Source organism: Nerophis lumbriciformis, linkage group LG05 (assembly GCF_033978685.3).
Source record: "Nerophis lumbriciformis linkage group LG05, RoL_Nlum_v2.1, whole genome shotgun sequence".
Taxonomy (NCBI): domain Eukaryota; kingdom Metazoa; phylum Chordata; class Actinopteri; order Syngnathiformes; family Syngnathidae; genus Nerophis; species Nerophis lumbriciformis.
This window is the reverse complement of record NC_084552.2, coordinates 32,018,578-32,037,002: the sequence shown is the minus strand read 5'-3', so window position 1 is coordinate 32,037,002 and position 18,425 is coordinate 32,018,578. Positions and strand designations below refer to the sequence as shown.

The 18,425-nt window shown below is 38.9% G+C and overlaps 1 protein-coding gene across 3 annotated transcripts in view; it reads right to left on the bottom strand.

Annotated features, from left to right (window-relative positions):
• ndrg2 (NDRG family member 2) overlaps positions 1-18,425 on the bottom strand; it is a 39,698-nt gene that overhangs the window by 8,049 nt on the left and 13,224 nt on the right. For 2 of the 3 annotated variants that reach the window (XM_061960836.1, XM_061960835.1), the window contains 8 exons: positions 3,413-3,498; positions 1,167-1,211; positions 986-1,091; positions 775-895; positions 430-492; positions 303-363; positions 151-237; positions 4-60 (listed from right to left, as the gene is read on the bottom strand). In XM_061960836.1, the coding sequence (XP_061816820.1) occupies positions 4-60; positions 151-237; positions 303-363; positions 430-492; positions 775-895; positions 986-1,091; positions 1,167-1,211; positions 3,413-3,487 (615 nt within the window). In that variant the 5' untranslated portion in view covers positions 3,488-3,498. The remainder of the gene's footprint in view (positions 1-3; positions 61-150; positions 238-302; positions 364-429; positions 493-774; positions 896-985; positions 1,092-1,166; positions 1,212-3,412; positions 3,499-18,425) is intronic. The other variant, XM_061960837.1, reaches the window with a different exon arrangement.

Genomic DNA, 18,425 nt, shown 5'->3' with positions numbered 1-18,425 from the left:
TACCTGGCTGAAAAGGTGGGACAGGATCTGCTCAGTGAGGGAGGACGTCACAGAGCTGAGCTGCGAATCAATAAGAGTGCTTCATCATTTCATTATCTTACAAAGCAATACAGGATGAGAGCATTTTAATGCACGCTATCATGCAGTTACTTTCTGAGCCGCCCAATCCATCCACCCTCGGGAGTTTGTGTCGATGTTAACCAGAACCAGACCCTCCACGGATTCCGGGTTAGCAAGCTGCAGAGACACCAAAAAAAGACATCGCAATGCTTTTTTGAATCGTCCCATTTGTCGACACTCACTGTGAACTTGGACAGGATGTACGCCCCGGCGCCCACGCCCACTCCGATCACAGTACGGAAGCTGCAGGAGACACAAGGTCAATGTTAAGTGTCACAACGTTAGGAGCATGTTTGTTTCATGACTTACTTGAAGAACTGCAGGACGGCGGGAATCATTTCTGCGATGGTCTCCATGGAGGGGTACTGGTACCTGCAGCAGAGAGAGGTCATAGTGTGTGAATAGATAGGATAGATAGAATAAGACATACTTTTATTCATCTCCAAATGGTGAAATGATGTGGTTGCACTGCAGACTTTAACTTACAGTACCAAAAGTAAAAAGTGATGAAAAACTAAAAATGTAAAAGGGCGATTAGCTGAGCGCTTTAATCTGCATTGAATGAAATCGCAAGGTTGAAGGGTGGAGATGTAGTGATTAGAAACTCTCAGAAGATTAAAGGTTACAGGAGGAGTCGGTGGATGGAAAACTTACCCCACTGGGTAAACGGCAGCACCGTCTTCTTGACCAGGAGCGTCGATGTGGATCAGGGTGAAATTCTTTACAATCTCCTGCATCTCCTCAAACTTGAACAACGGCAGAAAACAGCTCTTGTCTGGCAGCAGCACACAAAGAGAGGTGAATGAGACCCCAAACTAAAAACAAGTAAGGCGACTGTAAAAAACAGCAGATGAGAGTCACGCACTGTCCAGACCCACGTCGTGGAAGGTGAGGATGGCAGGGCGGCGGCTGTTCCGTGTGCCGTGCAGCGTCACGTGCAGGACACCATGCGGGGTCTCGATGCTGTGCTCCTGCAAGCATCGATGTGGTTTACTATTTTGATTATTGAAAGCCGCCAACAAGTTACGTGTCGTGACCATCCCCACCTGTCCCTGGTCCAGGAGTATCCTCGCTGCCAGCTCAGCATCCTGCTGGTAACCAAGGAGACCAGTTGAAAAACACAGTAACAGGAGAGAAAATAAGAAAATAATTTGTTTTATTGTAATGGTAAACGGTGGTAGGAGTTTTTTTTATTACATCTACTAAAATATTTCTGAGGTGATAATGCAAAATAAAATGCAAAAAGTTTGAGAAACATTGATCCACTGCAGATTTATTCAGCTTGAGGCCCATAAATTAACTGTTATATAATAATAATAATAATAATAATAATAATAACAATAATAATAATAATAATAATAATGATGATAATAATAATAATAATAATAATAATAATGAATTCATTAATTTTTTAGCTCTTTTAATCAAAACTTAATGCTTTACAAAAAAAAGATGACTATAAAAAAATATATAGGATCTTTGACATATTTTTAGAGCAGGTCCTGTCATAGATGATCTTTGACTACTGTTTTTTTAAATTAGCACTTGAAACTAACAGAGAGTTTTGCAGAAGCTCCTTAAAAATAGCAGACTGCTCAAGTCACATAGAGAATAGTCGATTAATATATTTTGTGGTAGGTCCTTGAAAGCGGCAAATCTCTTCTGTCACACAATCTAGTGCAGGAGTATCCTTGCTGCCAGCACAGCATCCCGCTGGTATTATGGAGACCAGTTGAAAAATAAAGTAACAGGAGAGAAAACAAGAAAATAATTTGTTTTATTGTAATGGTAAACGATGGTAGGATTTTTTTAAATGCATCTACTAAAATATTTCTGAGGTAATAAAGCAAAATAAAATGCAAAAAGTTTGAGAAACATTGATCCATTGCCGATTTATTCAGCTTGAGGCCCATAAATTAACTGTTATATAATAATAATAATAATAATAATAATAATAATAGTAATAATAATAATGTATTCATGAATGTTATATAGCTCTTTTCATCAAAACTTAACGCTTAACAAAAAAACGATGACTATAAAAAATTATTTAGGATCTTTGACATATTTTTAGAGCAGGTCCTGTCAGATAGATGCTCTTTGACTACTGTTGTTTAAAATTAGTACTTGAAACTAACAGAGAGTTTTGCAGAAGCTCCTTAAAAATAGCAGACTGCTCGCGTCACATAGAGAATATTCGATTAATATTTTTTGTGGTAGGTCCTTGAAAGCAGCAAAGCTCCTCTGTCACATAGTTTAGTACAGGAGTATCCTTGCTGTCAGCACAGCATCCCGCTGGTATTATGGAGACCAGTTGAAAAATAAAGTAACAGGAGAGAAAACAAGAAAATAATTTGTTTTATTGTAATGGTAAACGGTGGTAGGGTTTTTTAAAATGCATCTACTAAAATATTTTTGAGGTAGTAAAACAAAATAAAATGCAAAAAGTTTGAGAAACATTGATCCATTGCCGATTTATTCAGCTTGAGGCCCATAAATTAACTGTTATATAATAATAATAATAATAATAATAATAATAATGTCTTCATGAATGTTATATAGCTCTTTTCATCAAAACTTAATAACGCTTTACAAAAAAAAAAAAACTATAAAAAAATGTATAGGATCTTTGACATATTTTTAGAGCAGGTCCTGTCATATAGATGCTCTTTGACTACTGTTTTTTTAAATTAGTACTTGAAACTAACAGAGAGTTTTGCAGAAGCTCCTTAAAAATAGCAGACTGCTCACGTCACATAGAGAATATTCGATTAATATTTTTTGTGGTAGGTCCTTGAAAGCAGCAAAGCTCCTCTGTCACATAGTGTAGTACAGGAGTATCCTTGCTGTCAGCATAGCATCCCGCTGGTAACCATGGAGACCAGTTGACGCACACAGGAACGGGAGCAAAAACTCAGTATTTTAGAGCTGCTCTTATGTGTGGTTGTACTACATTGTCTCTCCGCCAGGGGTCAGCAATTAACGCTGCTCTGCGCTGCAACTGCAAGGCAGCATCAGCAGCAAAACAGGGACCCCATCCTCCCGCTCCATCAACCCTGTGGGGCTTTGACGTCAACCCAGCCAGTTAGTGCTGCCAGCCACTGCTGCAGCCGAGCTCAAGCATGACATTCGCACCGATTGTGTACTTCCAACGCAGAAATGGACACAGAAAAAAAGGATGATGGCGCACAAAGAGCAGGCTTATTCAAAAATGGTGTGTGTGTGTGTGTGTGTGTGTGTGTGTGTGTGTGTGTGTGTGTGTGTGTGTGTGTGTGTGTGTGTTTGGGCAGACCTTGCTGGAGTCGGCCTGACCCATGAGAAGCGGCTTGTCCTCTGTGATGGCGATCTCTTGCATCTCTGTCGTCATGGCGTCGTGTCCTTTAGCCGGGCGAGAAAAACAACAAAAATGTCAAACTGTGACCCCTGTTCACTCTCTCAAGCCACCACACGCACACACATACACACACACACACACACGCACACACACACACACACGCACACACACACACACATTCTTGTATTTGTTACCTTCTTGAGACCTGAGAAAAATGCTTACCTCTTTAGGATCACCCTTTCTAGATATATAAAGATGTGTCTTTGCAACGTTAATAATATATACAAACTATGCAAATATAAGAAAGCTTGTTGTGAAAAATTAGTTGGAATTTCACAAGAAAAACTTGGAATTTTGGCAGTATTATAATAAAAGACGTAATTTTACTCAACGCAAATCAAAATTTTACAAGAAAAACTGAAAATGTGTGCAAATTATGATAAAAGTTGGAATTACATTCAATAACAGTCACACTTTTACAAGAAAAGCTTAACATTTTGGCAATTTTATGAAAAGAGTCGTGATTTTACTCGACAAAAGTCACAATTTTATAAGAAAACTTAAAAAATGTTGGCAATATTATAATAATAATCGGAATTTTACTTGGCAAAATTATGACAAAAGTCACAATTTTACTCAAAAAATGTCACTATTTTACAAGACCAACAACAAAATTGGCTATATTGTGATTAAAAGTCTGAATTTTATATGACAAATGTCACCATTTTGCATTAAAAAAGTAATAATTTTAATTAAAAAAGTAATAATTTTACGAGAAAATATTGCAATATTACAGAAACAGAAAGAATATGAAAAATTGTTCCCAATTTAAAACAAAAAAGTCGACACATTGTGAAAAAGACTACTTTTAGTTAATTATTTTTTTGGGGGGGGGTTTAATCTTCATTATTTATTTAAAGTTACTACAGTATGTCTCTATGTACATATTTATTTATTTTAATTAATTTTGGGCAAAGGGGGCGCATTTCAAATTTTTACACACACTTGTTATTTCATATGTTGACCAGAGGGGGAGCACTTTTAAAACCGATACACAGTCAATTTGAAAAATTCCTCCTTTTTGGGACCACCTTAATTTTGATAGATTTCACCACCAGGGTTGCAAATGAGACATTCTCTATTAGATGCAATGGTTTTCCGTATTGGGACCATGATTTCGGTCCTAACTTGTTCACCGGTCCTCATATGGAAGGTACTTTTCCTTGTTGATGTCTCAAGAAGAGTAGAAATACAAGAACACACACACACACACGCACACACACACAGTATGTAGTCGGGTTCTTGTGGGACTTTATAAAAGTTAATTAGCGATTAGTGCCATCAGAGACAAGCAGAAAAGGATTGTGGGAGAAGAAGTGTCTTGTCGGGACATAGCCTGCAAACTCACATGCTAAAAACTATACACACAGGAAGTATACATTGCATTCCGAACATACAGTTTAACATTCTATTGTACTCTTGGACCATAAGAGAACGTCAGAAGACATTTAGATAAGACGGCAGTCACATGACCACATTGTACAATAAGCGGCACTGATACGGGCGTCACGTTAACTCCGCTGCTTGATCTAATCTGCTGCCGTTCACAGCCTGTCTTGTTTTAATCGGCCTAACATCCACCAGACGGGTGGATGTTTTACATAGGCTCACTCGCACAGTGTCATCCATCCAGAGCTCGTCACGAACAATACAGTAAAAGTGTATGGTCGTCCTGCCTCATATTGGTTCCGTTTCAAACACGCAGAATGAATAGGAAGTCATCTTTCCTGCGTGGACTTTCCCAAGAAAAGAGCAGTAGCAGTCAGAAGTCACTATAGTGCAAAAACACAAAGATCCTCTATCAGTGGTTCTCAAACGTTTTTCAAAAAATACCACCTCAGGAAAAACTTGGCACTCCAAGTATCACCATAATGACCAACATTAAAATACAGTAGCATAGTAAGCCTAAACATTCATTAAAAACAAGCCAAGGGTTTAGCAAGTATATTTAATATTTTTAGCCACTGAAACGTTGCATGCAGTTTGAACGGTGACACTGTGTTTAAATATATGAGAATAAAACCCTGTACTTTAACCAAGTGATTATTTGGCGTACCACTAGATGAGGCCCGTACACCACTAGTGGTACGTGTGCCACAGCAATGTTTTTCATTGAACGCGCAGGCCGGTTTGAGTTCATCCACAGACCGCCAATTGAATAACACTGCATTCTACTACATCACAAGTATTACTGTTTTTGCTACCTCTCCCAACCAGTTAAGCAATAATATTTCAGTAAAGAAAGACTCGATTTTAAACCAATTTCAGTTAATTTTTGGTTGTTATGGATGGATGGATGATTATTCCATACATACTTGCCTTGTGTTGCTTTTTCACAAATGTTACACGGTCAGATTTGAACTGCAGTACTTCCTATTTGGTTAGTTGAGTTTATTTTGAACATGCATACAATTGGAATACAGTGATTTGATCGATACATTTTAGTTTTTTGTTGCAGACGATTTAAAAAGTAAAACAATTAATTTTTTCCTTCTAACGCCGGCATTTTTTGCCCCCATGAGCTTCCGTAGGCCTCGCTCCGTCTCCTTATTTCTATAGCGGAGATCCACAGGCCTAGCAAAACATGGCTAATGCTAACGAGAGCGAGATGTTTGTCCCAAAAGAAAAGTGTTGTCAGTGCTTTAGAATTGCGGCAACAGGCGTGGAACAATCACGATGCACAATTTCTTTAGAAAAGGCAGCAACACAATGAACGTATTCAAACATCTGAAACAGCATGGTGCCGAGTGGGGGGAAATGCAACTCTTTACAAGACCGCAACAACAACAAACTCCACCTGAAGAGCATCTTACTGTGGCGAAATCATTTGCACAAAGTTCCATGAATGATGAGAAAGGAGAACAATGCACAGAGCAATCACGAAAGCAGTCGCTCTGCACATCCAAACCGGGCACAGCTCGTACGTGTGCGTGCTGCTGCAAAACAATTCATTTCAATGTTGCAGATTATTATTTATTTCCATGCATTGTACAATGCTTCCTTTTTTGTTTACAGAAGTATTTTATTCGAGCCCAAGGTTGCGACTTGTATCCCGTATTCCGCCCGAGTGCAGCTTGGATAGGCTTTTCAGCCCCTGCTACCCCGAAAAAGCACAATTTATATCTCGTCTAAAAAGAACAACATTATAGAAATACAAATGTTGCTAAGAGTAAGATACACAGTGTTATTTAAAAGTTTTTGATTAAAAAAAAAACAAAAAAACTTGTTATGCATTACCTCTGTCATTTTGTATTCATTGGTTTCTTTAAAACAGGGGTGTCAAACATACGGCCTGCGGCCCGGATCAGGCCCGCGAACAGGTTTTATTTGGCCCGCGGGGTGAGTTTGCTAAGTATAAAAAATAGCCAAAATTTTGGAATGAAAGAAACGGCTGTTCTAAATGTGTCTACTGGATGTAGCAATAGCAATTCGTTGTATCTCTGCAGATGATGCTACATACAGTATGTAAACAAAATAAACCACATGATGTTAGTGCACTAGTTGAGGAAAATTAGCAAACTACATTAATAACATCCGACAAATAAAGATAAAATACTATTAACCGCAACATGTAAGTGTAAAAAAGCCAACAACAACCCTTTGGTTTGTACATTTTCAGAATGTGCATGTTCTATTTTTAAACAAAGAAAACAATCTGAAGCTGTCTTTATTTTTAAGTTATCGTGCCGTGATTTTACCAGTCCGGCCACTTGGGAGTAGATTTTTCTCCATGTGGCCCAAGATCTAAAATGAGTTTGACACCCCTGCTTTAAAAAGTAGAGGAAAAAAATCGTAAGTAAACTTTTTTTGTAAAAAAATGTTTAGGCCGTATTACCCAGGCCTATAGGAATTCATCTCTTGTTTACAGTTCACAATTCAATATGCCCACACTTTTTCATATCATATCAGTCACCAATAAATGTGTTCCCCTCTGTTCAACATACCCTATACTCCAAAGGCTACAAGGGCATGGGTTCCCTGGCAAACCCAAGGACAAACCACCTCCTATATTGAATTATTCCCTTTTAATCTTGCTACTTATCTTATCAATTTAAGCTTTTCTTAATTAACCTTTATACATTATTGCCATAAGCTATTGTATTTTTATATTGTTCTTCATTTCAACTTGTTAACACCTTTTATTCCTCTTTTATTTTCCTTTACCACTGCACCAGCTTAGTCAGTCAGTTTTTTCTACTCCCATTTGGTTAGTTTGAATTGTATTTGTTATTCCTTGAACTGGCTGCACAGTTTATCAAATTAGAATCGACATTTTGGTTTTAATTACTGCAATAACCTCACTTCCAGAGACCTGCTGACAGCAAACAGTAAACCGCACGTTTGTGTGTGCTCCAGCCAATGCAGTCAGCGGGCTATTAACAAACACCACTTGCGTTGTGTGTACAGTACCTGCAAAAAGTAACTTCTCTGGTGATAGGAGTAGGGGGCCAGTTAAACTTAGTTTGAAACGGGTGGACAACAATGAGGCTACAGCAGGTTGCCAAAGACGGTGTAAGCTAACATGGGTGTTGTACATAAACAGACTTATTTTTTAAATAGATTATTGCATATTTGTTAGTGTGTGGCATAGGGTTGTACGGTATACCGGTAGTAGTATAGTACCGCGATACTAATGAAACCTCTGAAAAGTAACGGTCCGTACCGGTTCGTTTTTTAAACATTTATATTATGTTTAAAAATTGAGGAAATATGTCCCTGCACACATGAGGACTTTAATATGACCAATGTATGACCCTGTAACGACTTGGTATCGGAGTGATACCCAAATTTGTGGTATCATCCAAAACTAATGTAAAGCATCCAAACAACAGAAGAGTATGTTTGCATTACATTTGAACAGAAGTGTAGATAGAACATGTTAAAAGAGAAAGTAAGCAGATATTAACAGTAAATAAACAAGTAGATTAATAATTAATTTTCTACTACTTGTCCTTAATAATTTTGACAAAATAATAGAATGGAAAATGACACAATATGTTACTGCATATGTCAGCAGACTAAATTAGAAGCCTTTGTTTGCTTACTTACTAATAAAAGACAAGTTGTCTCATATGTTCACTATTTTATTTAAGGACAAACTTGCAATAAAAAACACATGTTTAATGTACCGCAAGATTTTTTGTTAAAATAAAGCCAATGATGCAATTTTTTGTGGTCCCCTTTATTTAGAAAAGTATCGAAAAGTACCGAAAAGTAGCAAAATAATTTTGGTACCGGTACCGATACCAAAATATTGGTATCGGGACAACACTAGTGTGGCAACTTGAGACACGAATATGTGGAGTGGCAGTCTCAAAGTAAAAATATGTCTTCCACTCATAATTTTAGCATATTTATGCATGTTAATAAACACAATTTAAAAATCACAAGTTGAATCGCAATAGGATTTTTTTTTCAAAATCACGCAAGCCCGTTGCCAGTATTAGCGTCTTTATTAATGTTTGAACAATACACAAGCATCTCGCTAGGTGGCAGCAGTGCCCACATGAATAAACAGGCTGACCAGGAATATGAGCAAGTACACTGTATGATTCAGCCAGTTCTTAAAAAGCAATACTGTTTTCGGAAATTAATAAATGTATTTTACAGAGGACCAGAGTACAATGTTATGCCCAAAAGAAGCCTTGAATATCCGTGTCTCTGTACTGTTGTGTCTTGGAGCTAGACGTACCAACCTTCTCATGTCTTCTCTCCATGTGCGTGGTGACATTAAGTCGTGCGAACTGCTGTACTTCAGTGCTGTTATACAGTCTTTACACATTGCAACACTTTTGTCACGTTTACCGTTCTTCTTTAACAATCCAAATATCTTCCAAACCTTGAACTTAATCGTGTCCCTGTTGGATATTTTTGTCTTTCCCTCTTGTTTGTTTACGTTGCTTTGGCAAGTCTTGCGAGAGTTTCACTGGACGCAAGCAAGGACCCGATCGATAATGAATACCTGATTGGGCCACGCATGCGCGATGATTACTGATTACACAATGGTGCATTAGCCACATTTAATGCTGTGATATTGAAATGTTTTATATGAAAATAATAGCTTACATAGTAGTAACAGAGAACAAGAATATAAAAATGGAAGTATTATTGTCGCAAAACTATTTGCAAACAAGTATCTCAATCTGTGCGTGTGTAATCCAATTGGCGTGCGTGTGTACTAATTTGCGTGTCTGTATATTAATCCAAGTGTGTGTTTTAGATCTGCATAGGTGTGTTTTAAATTGAAGAAGTGTCAAAAGATGGAGCTAACTGTTTTAATGACATTCAGACTTTAGTTAAATCAATAACGGAGAAGCATCTCCCCATCCGAAAACAACAACACCGGAAATGTGTCCCGTGAAAAAACGTCCGACCGGAACTTTCTAATAACTAAAGTTCCTTGGGTGAATTATGTAAACTCACTATACCGGTATATTTTAGCGCTTTCACGACGAGTTTACTGACAGATATAAGTAAGAACTTTACACTACTTTATATTAGAAATGGCAACAGCGGAGGATGAATGTACCATGACAAGAAGATAGAGAAAAAGAAGAAAGTTTTTGACTACAGGGTCGGCACGGACTACAAAAGCAGATGCGTGCAATTTTTCAGGATTTATGCAGATCACAAATACAGATCAGCAGGTACCAGAAGGTAAGAAACATTGCTTTTGCATAATATTGAGAAACAAAACGCCAGATAATGTGTCTTACCTTATACACACACCATACTAATACTCGTATCAATCAATCAATCAATGTTTATTTATATAGCCCTAAATCACAAGTGTCTTAAAGGGCTGCACAAGCCACAACGACATCCTCGGTACAGAGCCCACATAAGGGCAAGGAAAAACTCACCCCAGTGGGACATCGATGTAAATGACTATGAGAAACCTTGGAGAGGACCGCATATATGGGTAACCCCCCCCTAGGGGAGACCGAAAGCAATGGATGTCGAGTGGGTCTGACATAATATTGTGAAAGTCCAGTTCATAGTGGATCAAACATATCAGTAAAAGTCCAGTCCACAGTGGATCCAACATAACAGCGAGATTCCAGTCCATAGTGGGGCCAGCAGGAGACCATCCCGAGCGGAGACGGGTCATGTTTGATGCACATCAAGCGGTGCGGCTTCATAGCTTACCAAAGTCGTACTAAGACATTTTGATAGATTTTTGAGCACCATGTGTAATGTTCTATATTTTCAATGGAACATATACAATTTTGGTGTTGTTTACTTGAGTAATATTGCCATCATAGTGCAGCCTACACTTATCTCTTATGTTTGACTGCAATCTACTGGTCACACTTATGTACCAAATAAAATAGCTTCGAGGTGGGTAAGCTCAACCGAACTTATTCCTTACATTAGGCGCACCGGGTTATAAGGCGCACTGTTGAGTTTTGAGAAAATAAAAGGATTTTAGTGCGCCTTATAGTCCGGAAAATACGGTAATACAACGTGTGCGTGCACATTTAGAAATGCATGCATGTGATACAATCTTTGTGTGTGTATCTATGATCTGCGAGAAGCAGGAACTCTCCATTGGCTGTCTTTTTTTAAACGTGACTTTTGCGAGACTTTTGCCGTGTACGATTTCAGCGAGCGCATCCAGATTCGTGGGCGCGTAATACAACTTGTGCGCGCGCATTTACAAATGCCCGCCGTACGTTGTTTCTGATTGGTTTAAATTCCGTAGTTGGTTAGATGTAGGTACAGTGGATCGATGGCTTGGTCTGGAATTGGTTATTTCGATCAATCAATCACAGTTGCTTGAACTATGGAAAGCTGCGAAAACCAATGTTTATTATTATGAAAAAAATATAGAGTAGTGAATGGGGAATGTAAGCGTGGGAAATGTCAACTGTGACGTGTCGCGTGAGAAAGGTTTAAATTGCGTGACTGTCACGCTCAAATCGTGAAGCTTGGCAGCTCTGACCAAGTTTTTGAGCGTGGTCCATCGTTGTCGACTTCAACGCTGAATAACATGATCAGAGAGACAACTCTTTTTACACGTTCAAATCGCTGTACAGACAAATCGAAATAACAAATCCCCGACCAAGCAATCAACCCACTGTGCCTACATTTAACCAACCACAGAAGACACTACGCAATTTAAACCAATCAGAAACAACGTAAGGCGGGTCTTGTCGGCTCTCCTTCACATACCTCAACCGTACGTTGTTTCTGATTGTTTTAAATCGTGTGCTGTCTTCGGTGGTTGGTTAAATGTAGGCACACCTCAGATACGCACACACAGATTGTATTACACGCATGCACTTATGAATGCACGCGCACAAGTTGGATTACACGCTCACAAATCTGGATGCGCGAGAATCTTAGACGGCAGAACAGTCGCAAAAGTCACGTGTAAGTAGACAGCCTATCGAGGGTTCTTTCTGAACTTTAAACACACGCGGATCTGAATACACACACTCGGACTGATATAAAGACACACAAATTAGTACACACGCACAGATTGAAATACAAGTTTGCAAATAATTTTGCTACAATAATACTTCCATAAAGGGAGTATTATCAGGAAGAATTACCAGAATTGCAATCACTTTCACTCTACTGTCATGGCACTGAATGACGCACGGGGGCATCACTGAGTCTATATCTATATCTGCAGCCTAATAAAAAGTAGACTTTTAAATTATCAGTATTGTGTATAGAAGTTCCGTATTTGATGTAAATAAAAATACAACAGTAAAAATGTTTATTTCTTTGTCTTTTAAGTCTGCTTAGCAGAACGTTCGGGTTTCTGTACGGCTCTAAACGGTCCCTAAATATATACTATACTTTTGAATAAAGTTTGTTTTGTTATTTTCTATGTAGTGTTTTATATGACATCCTGTTCAAATAAAGATTACAAAAAAGAAAACCATGGTAACAGTGACGGAATGCCCGAACATAACTGCCATGGTAAATGGGTTGTACTTGTATAGTGCTTTTCTACCTTTTTTAAGGAACTCAAAGCGCTTTGACAATATTTCCACATTCACCCATTCACACACACACATTCACACATTCACACACTGATGGCGGGAGCTGCCATGCACGGCGCTAACCAGGCCCATCAGGAGCAAGGGTGAAGTGTCTTGCTCAAGGACACAACGGACGTGACTAGGATGGTAGAAGGTGGGGATTGAACTAGTAACCCTCAGATAGTCAAACAGTTTAAGAACAACGTTTCTCCAAGTGCAATTGCAAAAAATTTAGGGATTTCAACATCTACGGTCCATAATATCATCAAAAGGTTCAGAGAATCTGGAGAAATCCATCCATCCCTCCATTTTCTACCGCTTATTCCCTTTGGGGTCGTGGGGGCGCTGGAGCCTATCTCAGCTACCCTGGACAAGTCGCCACCTCCTCACAGGGCCAACACAGATAGACAGACAACATTCACACTCACATTCACACACTAGGGCCAATTTAGTGTTGCCAATCAACCTATCCCCAGGTGCATGTCTTTGGAAGTGGGAGGAAGCCAGAGTACCCGGAGGGAACCCACGCAGTCACGGGGAGAACAAGCAAACTCCACACAGAAAGATCCCGAGCCCGGGATTGAACCCAAGACTACTCAGGACCTTCGTATTGTGAGGCAGACGCACTAACCCTTCTTCCACCGTGCTGCCCTCTGGAGAAATCACTCCATGTAAACTGTATGGCTGGAAACCAACATTGAATGACCGTGACCATAAAACAAGTTGACAGGAAGTGACGTAGTCTTTGCCCATGCTTGAAACGATCGCATCTTTCTGTACCAATCGTGAAGTGACAGGGACACACACGGAGAGGGAAAAGCGGTAGAAAATAAATGGATGGATGGAGAGAGAGAGAGACAGGTAGCGCTGTAGACGCTGAGCAGACAAGGCTTCCAGCAGCAATGCAAATCAACTAAGCTGATTCATAACTTTGTAATCAGGACGTTGGCCAGTTCATTTTACCTTTGGATCGATCAAGTGACCCTTTTAAAATGAAAACCAATTTCAGATTTATATTGGTTATTAGTACTTTTAGCTGCTACATATTTCTCTATTTGTCTCTAAAATTGTGACACCTAAACAGGAAATAAACAAACCTTTAAAGGAGAAATTGTAAACATATGAATTACTGTAATGTTTAAGTTTTTAAGTTTATTATTCTTCGGTCAATGGTCAACAAAATAAACAAACAGTTGTACATTCATAGATTGAAAATGAAAATGTTGCAGACCGAAAGGGTTTAGGCTGAAGTTGAACACTTATAGCGCCTAACCCTATAAACAATGTCAAGTACAAAATGAACTTCCAAAAATTATGAAATGTCTTTTGTACAACATATTATAAATACACATTATACACAATATGAACACTGTTCAATTATATACACAGTAAAGGCATGTGAAATATCCTTGTACGCGTGTTAAACCTTTGTACCAATTTATATACTATATACAAACAATTATACTTCCATTATTATTTATATCCCAAATTTAGTATTTTAATTAACATTGATCATAGTATTAACTACTGTGTTGATTCAAGAGTGATATATTTTTTCAAGACATTGGTCTTAAAGTGTTTTTTAAATGTGTGAATGGAACTGGAACATTTTAAGGGATCATCCAAGCTGTTCCACAGTTGAACCCCCCTGACAGAAACACATCTACTTTTTAAGCTTGTTCTTATCTTAGCTTTCTGGAAGACAGCTGAACCTCTGAGGTCATAGGGATTCTCTCTGGGTTTGAACCTCTCCTGTAGACACCGAGGCAGCATGTGGTTATGAGCTTTGTACGTCACAATAGCAGTGTTGAGGTCAACAAGATCATGCAGTTTTAATGTTTTTAATTTAATAAACAGAGCATTGGTATGGTCATGATAATCTGCATAATTTACAATTCTCATCGCTTTCTTTTGAAGTAAGAATATAGAGTTGATGTTTGTTTTGTAATTGTTACCCCAGATTTCAACACAATAATTAAGATAAGGGAGTACGAAAGAATTATATAACATATTAAGAGCCTTTTGATTTACGGAGTTTTTGATTTTATGTAACATAGCAATATTTTTTGCCATCTTTGTCTTAAGTATATTTATGTACAGTTTCCAATTTAATTTATCATCTATATAGATTCCCAAAAATTTGTTGAATACACCCTTTCTATCTCCATATCATCAATTCTTATATGACACTGTATGTTATTTTTCCTATTTCCAAAAATTATATATTTTGTTTTATTTAGGTTGATTGACAGTTTATTGTTAAAACACATGCTGTGAAGGAATTGTTGGTAGTAAATAGGAAGAGTTATAAAAGCTCTGCTTCTTCCGCCTCCTTTTTTCAAGTACAAAAAATAATATCTCTCTGCATACAACTACATGGAGCCTGCGTACCACCAGTGGTTTTCGTACCACAGTTTGAGAATCAATACATTAATTATTTGACTGACCTGTGCTAGCTGTGTCCTAAGGCTGAAACTTCATCCTAATAGATTCAGGCGTTGAACCCAAACACTCTGTGGTCCTGATGCAACCCACTGGCACAAGTGACCGTCACCATGGCGGCACACCTAAGATCCCTTTTGCTCCCTTGGCTGTGCTACTTCCCACAGTTCTGGATGGACACAATGACAGCGTGCCAACAATGACAGTGACCCCTCCCACACTCCTCTAAGGGTCATGACCCTACTCGGGCATGTAGAACTCGTTGAAAAAAGAGCCGGAACATCCTGGCTGAAGGTTCCAGTGGCCTGAACGGGAATCAATAACAAGGAGGAGGAGGTGTCTATCGTTGTGCTCCCATGTGCATGGAAAACCGATCCTGTGATGTTCCACGCACCCATCTGCATCATGGCGCCGACCCATGTTGCTAGGCGATGTGTGACAAAATCACGGGGAATCTATAAATGGCTAACACTGTGCCAATGGATTTGTACTTGCCAGCGGGACGCCAACGTGTTTATTTCCGGACTCTTGCCACACCGTCGCTTCTATTGACCCACCTTACGTAAAGCTGGCCGCACTGATCATTTTGGTTAAAAGCCACACTTTATGTTAAGTGAGGTGATGTGGATAGTGGATTATTAATAGGCTATTTGGGAACAGAGTGCTATTGTGGCCGGGCAGCATCTGGACTCCAGCCAGCAGGGGAAGCGCCTCTTTCGCACTGTACCGCTGTGCTCCCATACACAAACTAATGCCATCCCGCACACCTACACACAACAGATCAATACTTGCTGACCCAGTTCCGGTGCCGACGGCTCCGCACGCCAACACCCATCCATCCATTTTCTACCGCTTATTCCCTTTTGGGGTCGCGGGGGGCGCTGGAGCCTATCTCAGCTACAATCGGGCGGAAGGCGGGGTACACCCTGGACAAGTCGCCACCTCATCGCAACGCCAACACGTCAAGTCAAAAATCCAAATGGATGGTCCGAGTCCAGACGGGTTTCTTGACACCTACTCATGTTGCGTAGTGAAGTGTGAAGTGAATTACATTTATATAGCGCTTTACATTGTGAAACCCAATATCTAAGTTACATTTAAACCAGTGCCACTAGCTCCCTGCGTAAAAAGCAGGGAGCTTCAGTTACAAGAGCAAATTTTTGTAAAAATAAAACAAAGCCCACAGCCGCAACAATGTGAAGAGTGAAAGGGTTAAAGAACCACAAACCAGTTGAGCATATGTCCTCATGCTGGCTGATGTGTGAACAAACAGCACAGGAGTAAATGTTAATATTGGTCCAAGACGCCATTGACGATAGCTTTGGAAGTGCATGAGAGATCGTCAACACATGGAGCAAATATGGCGCTGAAAAGCAGTCGTGTATCACTGGTTCCGTTGCTCTAAAGCAAGGCTACTCAACTGGCGGCCTGAGGGCCAAATCCGACCTGGGAATGACACCATCAAAACTTGTGAGGCAAACATTTGTGCAGCAAATTCCTAAAAACACCAGCGTGTTCCTTGGACCACTGCAAACACATTGGCAGATCCTTGCATTGACGTTTTAATTTTGCCAGCAAGCATAGAACACTTGGGTCCAAACTTGTGATTGACATGAGGCGTTCCTCCAGGCACCCCTTCAAATCCTCTCCTTTTTGGCCGGTGCACACTTTTTCGTAACGTGATTTATGTAACTAAGGTGTCGCTGTAGCTTGTTTACTTCAGATGCAGTCAGTATTCATTCGTTCCACTTCTAGTGTTCCTCAAGGTTCCATTTTAGGTCCTCTCTTTTTCACAGTTTAATCTATTCAACTGGTGAGTTCAGCTCAAAAGATTTGTGACGGATTGACATTTTTGCAGCAGTTTCTTAAAAAGACTATAGTGCTGCTATTGAGATAATGTTTGACCATCTTTTTTGCAGACAGTCATTAAAAACAGCAGAGAGACAAAATAAATGGACCATAATCAAATGTCAACTGTAAAGGACAATGATTCTCCGGAATATACAAAATAAGACTAATAGTGAAGGGAGAAGTTCCCCCCCCACCCCCACCCCTTAACTTTCTGGACATGTGGCCCACAAAATAATTTCGTTGGATATACCTGCTCTACTAAGTTGATTCTTAAACTGTGGTACAAGTACCATTGGTGGTACGCAGACTTCATCTAGTGGCACTCAGGAACAGCAGGGATGTATTTTGAACACAGTTATACACATGAAATAACATATTTGCATTTGTGATGTTCTGTAGCAGATGACTAAAAACAACAGAGTACACCTGTTATATACAGCAGTGATTCTCAAACTGTGTGCTAATCTCAAACACAGTTTCGAACACAGTATTACTGATCAAACTGTGTGTAATGTTATAAAACTGCCAAAAATGTTGAATATAATTGTCAAATGAAACCTCTGCTTGAATACTTGGGCTTACTACGCTACTGTATTTCAGTGTAGCTCATTATGATGTTACTTGGAGAGCCAAGTGTTTTCTGAGGTGGTACTTGGTGAAAAAAGTTTGAGAACCACTCATGTAGAGGATCTTTGACCAGAATATATCTATTGCTATTTTTTATTATGACTTTACTTATGGCTGTACTGTATTATCCATTTGGTGAGAGGAATTTTATACGTGAGAAAAATAGTGAAGGGAAATGTGCAGCACCCCCTGCAATTTTGTTGACCGTAGCCCTGCTCCACAGTAGGGCTGTGAATCTTTGGGTGTCCCACGATTCGATTCAATATCGATTCTTGGGGTCACGATTCGATTCAAAATCAATTTTTTTTTTTCAATTCAACACGATTCTCGATTCAAAAATGATTTTTTTCCCGATTCAAAACGATTCTCTATTCATTCAATACATAGGATTTCAGCAGGATCTACCCCAGTCTGCTGACATGCAAGCAGAGTAGTAGACTTTTGTATAAAAGCTTTTCTAATTGTAAAGGACAATATTTTATCAACTAATTGCAATAATGTAAATTTGTTTTAACTATTAAATGAAGCAAAAATATGACTTATTTTATCTTTGTGAAAATATTGGACACAGTGTGTTGTCAAGCTTATGAGATGCAATGCAAGTGTATAATGTCAATGAGGGATTTTTAATCACTGCTATGTTGAAATTGTAACTAATATTGATACTGTTGTTGATAATATTCATTTTTGTTTCACTACTTTTGGTTTGTTCTGTGTCGTGTTTGTGTCTCCTCTCAATTGCTCTGTTTATTGCAGTTCTGAGTGTTGCTGGATCGAGTTTGGTTTTGGAATTGGATTGCATTGTTATGGTATTGCTGTGTATTGTTTTGTTGGATTGATTAATAAAAAAATTTAAAAAATAAAAATTTTAATAAAAAAATTTAAAATCGATTTTTTAAAAATGAGAATCGATTCTGAATCGCACAACGTGAGAATCGCGATTCGAATTCGAATCGATTTTTTCCCACACCCCTACTCCACAGTATGGATGTAAA